This window comes from Macrobrachium rosenbergii, chromosome 9 (genome assembly GCF_040412425.1).
Source record: "Macrobrachium rosenbergii isolate ZJJX-2024 chromosome 9, ASM4041242v1, whole genome shotgun sequence".
NCBI classification, from domain to species: Eukaryota; Metazoa; Arthropoda; class Malacostraca; order Decapoda; family Palaemonidae; genus Macrobrachium; species Macrobrachium rosenbergii.
In genome coordinates, this window is record NC_089749.1 from 10,162,559 (window position 1) to 10,175,161 (window position 12,603).

General features: G+C 36.7%; 1 protein-coding gene across 1 annotated transcript in view; it reads left to right on the plus strand.

The window, feature by feature from the left end:
- The first annotated feature begins 272 nt into the window (after positions 1-272).
- LOC136841457 (serine protease 44-like) overlaps positions 273-12,603 on the plus strand; it is a 13,591-nt gene continuing 1,260 nt past the window's right edge. Inside the window, exons 1-10 of the mRNA XM_067108404.1 lie at positions 273-430; positions 2,092-2,189; positions 2,862-3,051; positions 3,964-4,051; positions 4,815-4,899; positions 6,626-6,761; positions 7,702-7,852; positions 9,577-9,670; positions 10,561-10,719; positions 12,016-12,190. Of these exons, the coding sequence (XP_066964505.1) occupies positions 385-430; positions 2,092-2,189; positions 2,862-3,051; positions 3,964-4,051; positions 4,815-4,899; positions 6,626-6,761; positions 7,702-7,852; positions 9,577-9,670; positions 10,561-10,719; positions 12,016-12,190 (1,222 nt within the window). The 5' untranslated portion in view covers positions 273-384. The remainder of the gene's footprint in view (positions 431-2,091; positions 2,190-2,861; positions 3,052-3,963; positions 4,052-4,814; positions 4,900-6,625; positions 6,762-7,701; positions 7,853-9,576; positions 9,671-10,560; positions 10,720-12,015; positions 12,191-12,603) is intronic.

Below are 12,603 nucleotides of genomic sequence, written 5' to 3' on the forward strand. Positions count from 1 at the left end.
GGAATTCCACGAGGCAGGGAATTTCCCTTTCGGAAGACAGTTTTCCGGTAGGGGGATACTAACAGTTCTTAGTTACCTAGAATTGCAGATACAGCTAAATTAATAGTTTTACGTAATCGCAATTGCCATATAATCTCTCTAAATTAGGTTACTCTGAAGCCATATTCTTATTGAACCAAACATACAAAACAACGCCGTCCAAGCAGAATAATTCTCTCATAGAAAAGGCGACATGGCACCTGTCGGGTTTTCCCATTCAGGTGAACGCTGTCTACACAAATGTGAGATTGAAGTCCGGCCGACTGAAGGATTCTTTTCGTGCTTAGATTGGTTAGTGGTCGGAATGGTTTCGTTAGTGATTTAAACGGTAGTGACGTTTGAAAAATGTGTTCCAGATGGATTATACTTGTTGCGTTCATCACGCTAAAAGGTAAGGACTTTATTATTTCAGCGGTTTTTTTTTTTTTATTGAAAGTTGTTTTCGTTCTTCGGCCTAAAAATTACAAGTACTTTGAGACGTTTAATGTTGCCTGTTTAATATGAATTATCCATGTGTGTGCGTGTCTGTGTGAATAGTTTGCTGACAAGTTTATTTTTCAGGTATTATGTTTAGGTAGGTCTAAAATAATAAACTTACAATTGTTCAAAGAACTTTCATGAAAACATAATGTGAAAATCAAACTCTGGGAGGATGGAAAATATTTATCCTAAACTGACGTTTGTTTTTTTGTGTACAGTGAATTCCATTTGACTGCTTCAGCCATGTGGGTATGAAGAGAGTATTACTTTCTTTAGTATCCAGTTTATTTACCCATTCTTCACTTGCTCTGGGTCCAGAGGAGTTGGTGGTCGTTGGGGGGGGGAACCCTTGTTCCCTGGTAGCGGGGGTAACTGACTTTTACCGATGCCAGATGCAGTTACTTACTTAATAGGTTACGTTCAATGCACGGTACTGAGAAAGACGGATTTTATTGCTTCATCCTTCAAGTCTGGTTAAACCAGTCTTTCGGGAAAACAGTGGTAGGTAATACCAGGGAGACTTTAAGCCTTTCCTTGTGAACGAATGCCGTGCAGGAAATTGACATTAACCAATTGTAATTCGTTTGTCTGAGTTTGACAGACACTTCACTTTCACCTATGTATGTATGTATGTATGTATGTATGTATGTATGTATGTATGTATGTATGTATGTATGTATATATATATATATATATATATATATATATATATAAATATATATATATATATAGGGATTATATATAAATATATATATATATATATATATATATATATATATATACTATATATATATATATATATATATATATATATATATATATATATACTGTATATATATATATATATATATATATATATATATATATATATATATATATATATATATATATATATATATATATATATATATATACTGTATATATATGCTTGTGTGTGTGTGTGCGTGTATAGTATTCTTAAGCATACAAATCTCTCGGTGCATGCAAAATAAGCAACAGCCTTATCTTGATCTTTATTAGTGGGAGTCAAACTTAATGGAGACAGACACTGTGAAAATCCTTAGCTCCAAATGACGTCTTTAAATTTCTTTTGGTTTTTGTTTGTTTATTATTATTATTATTATTATTTATTTTTGAGCTGTAGTGATAATGTCTGTCCCGCTGATGACAGTTTATGTTAATACCACTTACCCTTAATTCTAAATTTTAAAGTGTATGAGTCTGTGAAACCAAGAGAAATATATATATATATATATATATATATATATATATATATATATATATATATATATATATATCCATGTATATCTATGTCTATCTATATATATACAGATATACATACAGTACTATATACATATATATACATATACATATAAATACACACACATATATATACACATGAATGCGTTCAGAAAAAAAAATCTGAATATCAAGCACTGTATCCTATTCCACCCACAAAACCCCCACAATAATATTTCACTTGTTCCTCAGTATCCCAATATCTTGCTCCCACATTCCTTAATTACTGTAAGCACCTGGGCGCACCTTAAGTAATCCTTCCTTTAATTACAGGTGGCGATCGTGTGTTATGCCAGGGGGTGAATTTCTCAAACGTCCAGGCTTTCCTGAACCAGTTCTGTCTTCCTGGATCAAGCAACCTGGGCTGTACGGTAAGTAATTTATTATATGTATATATATATATATATATATATATATATATATATATATATATATATATATATATATATATATATATCTGTGTAATTGTAATACATGTGTAATCTGTGTAATTACACAATAGCATATAATGTAATTTATTGTATAATATACATATATACAGCATATATATATATATATTTTACGTGCACATATGTATATGTATGTATATTAATATATATATATATATATATATATATATATATATATATATTAGCATACATTTATATGAGTATGTATATTTTTATATATCTGTATGTATGTATGTATGTATTATATAAATATACATATATATGTAATTGTAATAGCCACAATGCCCTCTTAACTTCTCGACACGCGTATCCAAAAAAACGCGAAGAATTCGAGAAGTTAAGAGGGCATTGTGGCTATTACAATTACATATGTATCTGGTAAAAAGTGACCAGTAGATTCTACATATATGCATATATATATATATATATATACAGTATATATTATTTAAATATATATACAGTATATAGTATATGTACATATACTTTATATATATAATAGGGAAAATTATTTATTGTGTTAAAAGAAATAAATGCAATGGTGTAAATCTCAAATATCTAGATAACGTTATTTCCATACTTCTTCTTCTTCTTTAGAATAGCTCTGTGGTTCCCCAAGGAGGTCCAACCCCTTCACAGCCCCTCTCGCCTACGGTAGCCCCGTTCCCCTCGTCCACAGCGTCGCCGCCTGCTCCTTCGTCTCCGTCAGGATGCTTCGCCAACGAGAAGCGATGTCCTCAGCTCCGGAGCCGATGCGTTCCCGCGGAGATCGACTGCAACGTCGTCAGTGAGTTGGAGGAGCGGTTTTCCTTGTTCTTTGATTCAGGGTAAAGAAACTTTCAGGGAATTCTGGTCAAATTACGTTTTCCTAGGGGAAGTTTCAAGGAATTCTGGTCAAATTACGTTTCCGTAGTGAAAAATTCAGGGAATTGTTGTCAAATTTCTCTTTCTCGTAGGGAAAATTTCAGGGAATTAGTGTCAAATTTCCTTCTCGTGGGTAAGATTTCAAGGAATTCTAATAAAATTTCGTTTCCGTAGGGGAGATTTCAAGGAATTCTAATCCAATGTCGTTTCCGTAGGGGAAATTTCTAGGAATTCTAATTAAATTACGTCTCCGTAGGAGAAATTTCAAGGAATTCTAGTCAAATTTGGTTTCCTTAGGTGAAATTTCAAGGAATTCTCCTAAAATTTCGTTTCCGTAGGGAATGTTTCAGGGAATGATCGTCATATTTCGTTTCCTTAGGGGGTATTGCTGCTCGTGCAACCACCCTTGGTGCACTGTAGACATTAGTAAAGGGTGTTTGCAGAGTCCCTTCTGCCCCTAGTTGCACCCACTTCTTTAGCCTTTTCGTTTACCGCCACTTCCTCTTTCTTTCTTCAGTGTTACTGTCCATTCTCTCTTAATTTTTACTTCTAAGTGCAACTGTGGGGTCTTCTTCCAGTTCCACCCATGGATCCTTGCAGTTCATCTCACTTCTATGTCTGGATCTCTTTAACTTGTAGTCCAACCACTCCAGCTCCCTCTGCTCAGAAGCGTTGAATGGCCAAAAGTGCCCCAGTGCTTGGCTTGACAGCCTAAACTTCTTAAAATCAAACCAAATCATTAAATTTCTCATTCCGAGCTCATTTTAGAAATGATGTTTCATTTGAGTAGTGAAATGCCCAGTGTTTGAACACAGTACCCGTCTTCTGTTGACAGATTCAGGCGTGACGTGCAGGATTCCTGAAGATTTTGGGGTGAAGACCCAGGTACTGATATGCGGAGATGATACACCGTTAGGGGTGAGGTAAGTCATTTTCATTCGTTTTCAGTTACGAGTTTGATTGTCCATTGTTTAATAAACGTGGTTAATGTTCAGATTGTTGCTAGATTGTTCTGCGATGCACCAATCAGCGGCTATTATGTCCCTTGTACTGTACCTCCGTTCATATTATCTTTCTTCCATCTTGCTATCCACCCTCTCCTAACAATTATTTCATCGTACATCTGCGAAGTTTTCCTCCTGTTACACCTTTCAAACCAACCTTCCCTCAATTTCCATTCCAGCGCTTGAATGACCTCATAGGTCCCAGTGCTTGGCCTTTGGCCTAAACTTTATATTCCATTCCTATTATGTTCCCTATGTAGTTGCCGAAGGTCGCCATGAAAATTTATGCGTGATTTGTATTTTTTATATTTTTTGCAACATAAATGAATACGTATTTTTACCTAAACTGATTTATAACATGAGCTGACCATTAGAGTTTTGCCATGAAGACAGTCTCACTGAAATGGGGTGAAGGCGCAAGGAATTTTACATATATTGGAAGGTCTCTGAACCTGAGGTTAGTTTAGGTCAGGTTAAATTACATTTTATTCAGTATAGCTCATGTATATGGGTTGCATAAAATTGCATATCATAAATTTCTAAAGGCTTCCATAATGATATTATGTTCTGAGCTTAAAATTTATTGTTTTCGGATACATCACGCATAAAGGTGATTTGGATGATAATGTTCGAACGTCATTCTTAAGTACTGATATAAAATTCTTCTTCTTTATCCCCGCAGATGTGGAATTGGCACAACCGTGCCAGTTTTGACTGTGCTTTTAGTGCAGTGCCAAGGCAGTAGTCAGGATAGCCTGAAGCCCGTGGTAAGTACAATCACTGAAATGTGAATTTTCCCTCAGTTGCTTCGTGGTAATGTTTTACCATAAAATCTTCTGCATAAAATTATTGTAGAGAGGAAGAAAATGTTTAATTTTTCTCTAATATTCCTGTCATCTTTAATACATACCCATAGCAGAGGTGGCCACTGAACCGACTTGGAAAATTCCTGAAATAATTAAACTGTAATTTAAGATTAAATTCATGGCAAGACAAAAAAAGGCGAAACTAACTACACTTTCCTAATCTAACTCCGAGGTTTGCAAAATGACTTCCTGTGTTGGGGACTCAATCTCTTCCCGTCTAAAGAATTGTTCTTGTTATTTCCACCTGCTTCTTATTAGTTGTCTGTAAAAGAAAACTATTGTGCCGGCTTTGTCCGTTCGTCCGCACTTTTTCTGTCCGCCCTCAGATCTTAAAACCTACTGAGGCTAGAGGGCTGCAGATTGGTATGTTGATCATCCACCCTCTAATCATCAAACTTACCAAATTGCAGCCCTCTAGCCTCAGTAGTTTTTTTTTTTATTCTATCTAAGGTTAAAGTTAGCCATAATCGTGCATCTGGCAACGCTATAGGATAGGCCACCACCGGGCCGTGGTTAAAGTTTCATGGGCCGCGGTTCATACAGCATTACACCGAGACCACCGAAAGATAGATCTATTTTCGGTAGCCTTCATTATGCGTTGTAGCGGCTGTACAGAAAACTCGGAGAAACCTCGGCGCATTTTTTACTTGTTTATATTTCATTTCCATTTGCTAATTTGCCATATCACTATTTAGACTGTGCGAATCCAGCCAGTGGTTCTGTGTAGGGTTGCTTTGTAAGCAACTTTAGTAAAACACATCATAAACGTGTTGGCAACTTATTGCATACATGTCACAAATATGTTGAAAACAAGTCAATGACTGTAAGCGGAGAGAACGAATCTGTGGCTGATTTTGGATAATCATGCAAAGCAGTTGTTAGGGCTACCAATAAGTCGTCAACTTGTATCCAACATGTTTGTGATCTGTGTGCAATAAATTTCCAGCATATTTATAACTTTTTTTTTACACGGAAGTGTTCAGTCTTTTTATTATTCAACATGTTTGTGATGTGTGTGCAAGAAGTTGCCGACATTTTATGACACGTTTTACACAAAAGTGTTCAGTCTTTTAAATATTCAACATGTTAGTGATGTGTATGCGATAAATTGTCGATATGTTTATAAAAGATTTTTTACACAAAAGTCTCCAGTCATTTCAATATTCAACATGTTTGTGATGTGTGTGTGCAACAAGTCGCCGACATGTTTATGACATGTTTTACATAAAGGTGTCCAGTCTTAAATATGCAACATGTTTGTGATGTGTATCCGATAAATTGTCGACATGTTTATAAAAATTTTTTACACAAAAGTGTCCAGTCATTTCAATATTCAACATGTTTGTGATGTGTGTGTGCAACAAGATGCCAACATGTTTATAACATGTTTTACCCAAGGTGTCCAGTCTTTTAAATATGCAACATGTTTGTGATGTGTATGCGATAAATTGTCGACATGTTTATAAAAAATTTTTTACACAAAAGTGTCCAGTCATTTCAATATTCAACATGTTTGTGACATGTGCGTGCAACAAGTCGCCAACATGTTTATAACATGTTTCACACATAAGTGTCCATTTTTTTCAAGTAAATAGAAGGGTCTATTCGTCTATTCTTACTTCCCCAGACCTCCTTGGATGTGCTCCTCGGGCCTGGGGGAGACGGGGGCGCTGGGATCTACCAATGTTCGCCTACAGGAGCCTGGGAACCCAGGCTTGGGTCCGCCTTCTTGAATAGCCTAAGGGTGTCCTGCAGGAACGCTGGTAATGAGATGGTATCCTTAGACCCAGTGTCTTTTGGGAGATGAATTGAGCGTTTCTTTTTCTTTCTCTTTGAAGTAATGTTAAGGTTTAGAATGATGTCCTCACTTTTCTTTTGTTATTTTCTTTCTCTCTCTTTCCCTTATCTCTAATCCCTCTCTCTCTCTCTCTCTCTCTCTCTTCTCTCTCTCTCTCTCTCTCTCTCTCTCTCTCTCTCTCTTTCTCTCTTTAGTTATATAATTCTTATCTCTCTCTCTCTCTCTCTCTCTCTCTCTCTCTCTCTCTCTCTCTCTCTCTCTCTCTCTCTCTCTCTCTCAAGTTTCAATGGGAATTACAACCTCATTTTTCTTTTGTTAAATAATTCTGATCTCTCTCTCTCACGGGAAATAAGTTTCAATGGGAATTACAACCTTATTTTTCTTTTGATATATAATTCTTCTCTCTCTCTCTAATCACAACCTTATTTTTCTTTAGTTATATAATTCTTATCTCTCTCTCTCTCTCTCTCTCTCTCTCTCTCTCTCTCTCTCTCTCTCACGGGAAATAAGTTTCAATGAGAATTACAGCCTTATTTTTCTTTTGTTATATAATTCCTATCTCTCTCTCTCTCTCTCTCTCTCTCTCTCTCTCTCTCTCTCTCTCTTCACGGGAAATAAGTTTCAGTGGGAATTACAAACTTATTTTTCTTTTGTTATATAATTCTCTCTCTCTCTCTCTCTCTCTCTCTCTCTCTCCTGCGTATCTATTTGTTTCCATATGCGTGTGTAATTATGTATGTATATATGATAACTTGCTGTTTATTATAAATTAATTAAATTGTCCTTCAACCCCACAATCCTAAAACGCATCATTTCAGAATCCTACGAGGCAACCAAACCTTCCCGTATCCTCTGACGTAACTCAGCCGTTCCTAACCTTCTAATCCCATCCTTTAACCCCATAGGATGTGGTAGATTACCCCAGCCCTCTCAGGACATGCCCATCTTCAGGAGGTGGTCGTGGGTCAGGGGCATCTACAAGAAGGGCCAAATTCACTGCACGGGCACCTTGGTGTCGAGGAACTGCCTGATCACTGCTGCCCACTGCGTCACTCGGTAAATGTTGCGTAAAAGTTGTTAAATTGACTTGTTTAGCTTTCAGGATTGTTAAGTAGTTAATTCTGTTTTTTAATTTTTAGTTATCTGTACAAGAAACTATTGTGCCGGCTTTGTCTGTCCGTCCGCGCTATTTTCTGTCCGCCCTCATATCTTAAAAACTACTGAGGCTAGAGGGCTGCAAATTGGTATGTTGATCATCCACCCTCCAATCATCAAACATACCAAATTGCGGCCCTCCTAGCCTCAATAATTTGTTACATTAGGATTAAGTTAAGCCGCCTCGTGGGTGGCGCAGCGATACAAGCCAGGCCACCGCAGACCGTGATTTTAAAGCTTCATGAGCATGATTTCATACAACATTAACCGACTTCCACCGAGATAGATCTCTACTGTCATTGGCTTGCTTGATTATACGCTGTAGGCTGCACAAAAGCTCGGTGCGCCGAAGAAACTGTACTTCTGAAACGTTTGATGTATGATTCTCTCTCTCTCTCTCTCTCTCTCTCTACCTCTCTCTCTCTCTCTCTCTCTCGTCAAGTTATTAAATTAATTTTTCAATAATGTTTCCGTTAATTATCTCCCTCTCTCTCTCTCTCTCTCTCTCTCTCTCTCTCTCTCTCTCTCTCTCTCTCTCTCTGCATTTCCTATAGTGGCTTTCAATTCTTCTTTCTTTCAATAAATAACGTCTCCTCTCTCTCTCTCTCTCTCTCTCTCTCTCTCTCTCTCTCTCTCTCTCTCTCTCTCTCTCTCTCTCTCTCTCTCTCTCATATCACACGCCTCCACTCGATATGTTAACATTTTACAATTAATAATATTTTAATTCTTTATCTAACAGCATGACCTGAGAGAGAGAGAGAAAATGGAAAGAAGGACCAAATAAAATCTTAACCCATTTTCTAGCAGTAGGATGCTTCTACGCTTTGCCAAATGTAATGAGGACACTTTTACTAACGGCGTAGGATTCACAGGTCATGAGGTCCTTCAGGATTTTTTTATAGAGATACCAGGAAAGGACTAAATTATGAGAGTCTCGGTTTTTTTTTTGTAAATCCTCAATGAGAACTCATGAATGACTATTTTCTTTTAATTTAAAAAAAAAAAATCTGTATACGTCTCCAGGAGGGACTTATTTTTGAATAATTGAATTATTCACAGTTCTATGTACAGATCTCGAGAAAAGAATGACATAATGAAATCCCTAAATGATTTTCAATGTAAATCCTAAATGGGGTCTTACAATGTAAAAAGTATTCTTTCATAGCATTATGTAGCCTCCCCATAAGGAATCCTACGTATTATTATTATTATTATTATTATTATTATTATTATTATTATTATTATTATTATTGTATTATTATTATTATTATTATTATTATTATTATTATTATGGAAATAGTTTTGCCAGACCACTGAGCTGATTATCAGCTTTCACAGGGCTGGCCCTAAGATTTGTTTTTATATGTATATTTTTATTTATATTTTGCCAATTAAACTACAATTTTTCAAAAACTTTACGACTGGGTTAATTTAAGATGTTGAAGTTTCGGGAAAAATTCCACTGATCGAATTATTTCCAAAACCTGATGTTCGCTGAACAGTCTAACAGACATTTTCTTATCAATTCCCAGAGAGGACTCGCAACTCCTTCTCTCACTTATTCATTGCGGTCGTGGAAACGGCTCCAAATGAAATCCTTCGAAATCCTTCGTCCTTCTTTGCAGATCTCCCGTAGGAAATGAACCGGACGATCAGCTGGAGGACTACATGATCGAACTCCCCGGGCCGGACTTCAATAATCCTTCTATTAAAACCAGAGTAAGTCAATTTCGGTATATCCTGCTCAGGATTTCAATAGTACTTCCTTTGGAGAAACATTCTCAAGTTATGTAGCTTGTCATATGTATTTATTAATAAGAAGTGAGTCCGTAAGGAAAGCTTTTCGGAATCTGTACAGGAACTTGAAAGTTCTGTACAGAATTATTTTTTTTATAAAGAAATATATTTTTACAGGTACGTAACTGAATTGTTTTTTCCATTTTAAGACTCACGCCACTCCGAATATTTCCTATTGTCTCCATTCATAGAAAAGAATAACTCTTAATTCAATTCCCAAATAAAATTTCCATAACTTAAAAACTGACTTCATTAAGAAATGGTCCTTTCGGTTGACTGGGACGAGTCCAGAGGTCCACAGCAACCCTCTTATCCCTTTTGACACCTTACCACACTTACTGGCCACCTTTGGCAGGGGACCATTGCGGGCCTAAGGCCTAATACTGTAAGCCAGCCACCAGCTAAGAGAATAAATCATTGATTGAAGGAATTCCAATATAATGATAAGCAGTAGACTAAGATATGACACTTCCTTCTTCAGTTCACGAAGTTATTATTATTATTATTATTATTATTATTATTATTATTATTATTATTATTATTATTACGTATTAAAATCCACCTTAATATCCGTCGAAAAATATGCTAAACTATTCAGAAAGCTTATTATTATTATTATTATTATTATTATTATTATTATTATTATTATTATTATTATTATTGTTTATTATTATTGTGTTATTATTATGTATTAAAATCCACCTTAATATCTATCAAAAAATATGCTAAACTATTCAGAAAGCTTATTATTATTATTATTATTATTATTATTATTATTATTATTATTATTATTATTATTATTATTATTTCAGCCTGAAAGGATCCACATACACCCGAGGTATCGCTATAACAACGGCGTGCACGAACATGACCTCGCTATTATCACATTCGATTTCCATCAGCCGTACGAACTGCCCGCAGTCTGCATTACCGACCGCCCCTACGCCCCTGGGCAGGGCAAGGAGCACGTGGTAAGTAGAGGGGAGATTAACCGGAAGTAATTTAATCGGACAGGGTCATTTAAGGCGCAGGAGAAAGGTGCCACACGCACAGACATAATGCGCTCTGCAGTTGTGATTTCAGGAGTTCAAAGCGAAGTCGCGACAGATAATTCATTTGTATTTTTCTGTTGATTTATTCACTTGTTAATTTCTATTTCTTCATTTGTTAATGTTTATCTGTTTGTTTCTTCACTTGTTCATTTATTTTTCTTTTCTTTCTGCATTTCTTGTTACCTTCTGTTACTTCTTTCGAATGAACGATTCTCCTTGCATTTTAATCATTTTACTGACATTTTTTGTCTGTCTAAGTATTCATTTGTTCACTATTTTCTCTTTTCTAATAACTGATCTTTCCTTTCTGCATTTCCTATTACCTTCTGTTATTTCTTTCTAATGAACACCATGTTCTTTGGACACTCGAATTTCAGGTCAGTGGCCCCTGTGGTGGGCTTGTTCCATATGAATAGGGTTCTTCATCTTCTGAGCACCAATAATAATAATGATAATACTCCGGTCATATTCTCTTTCTTCCACCTTACTTTCCTCAACCCTCTCCTGACAATTGATTCATAGTGCGACTGCTTTGAGGTTTTCCTCCTGTTACGCCTTTCAAACCTTTTCACTGTCAGTTTTCGTTTCAGCGCCGAATGACCTCAGAGGTCCCTAGGCCCCAGCGCTTGGCCTTTGTCCTAAATTCTATATTCTGTTCTGTTGTAAATAATCCCCTTTTTTTAAAAGTAGGATATGTATTGTTTAGTTCATGTAAAACGATTTGTAAATAATTCCTTTAGATTTATTTCGTATCTTAATCTTTCTTGTCGTCATGAAACAAGGACAGTCTCTTCGCTTGCATGACTGCCAACAACGACGCCATTTTCTTTTTTTTTTTGTTTTTAAATTTCAGGTATTCAACCTGGAAGAAACCCAGGGTTCAGCGGATTCCAGAATCCAGCCACTCAAATTAAAATTAAATTAAATATACCTTAGTTTAACCAGACCACTGAGCTGATTAACAGCTCTCCTAGGGCTGGCCCGAAGGATTAGACTTATTTCACGTGGCTAAGAAAACCAATCGGTTACCTAGCAACGGGACCTACAGCTCATTGTGGAATCCGAACCACATTATAGCGAGAAATGAATTTCTATCACCAGAAAAAAACTCCTCTAATTCTTCATTGGCTGGCCGGAGACTCGAGCTCGGGCCTAGCAGAGTGCTAGCCAACCCGACTGACATTAACGATACCATTCTCCCTCTTTTCATTCCAGGTGTTCAACCTGGACCCAAATCCGTTGTTCAGCGGACTGCAGAATCCAGGCCCTCACTGGAAGTACCTGGAAGCCAGCTGGGATAAGTCCTGCATCACCACTAGGGCCTCTTCGTCCAGCGGGTGTTCCAATAATCTACCAGTTCGCAGTTCACAGTTCTGCGCATCTCATTTAGGCAAGTCTACTTTCTCAAACTTTTTATTACCACGCCCCCTCTGAGAGTTGGGCTTTCCCTCCACGCCACCCCTGGCATCTAGGGATTAAAATTCCCTCCCAGATTCAAAGGAAAATTAAAAATAAAGAGAAAGAGAAGGGCTGTTTTTGTTCTTAGCCCCAACGAGTCTAACTAGGGTAGTAGACTATAAGAAACTAACGTTACAGGGCGGCATTTTTGCATTTTTTCATAAACTTCTTGTTGAGAAAATAATGAATATAATTAGAGAATTTTTAAGTTTTTCCTAGGGTTCGCGCCCCTCCCCTGGAAATTTCTGACTCCCCCCTAGGGGGGCCGCGCCCCCACGTTTAGAACCACTGGTTTAGGGGCAATAAAAAGAGAGGCGTTTCTTCATACTGGTGTTTAGACACATA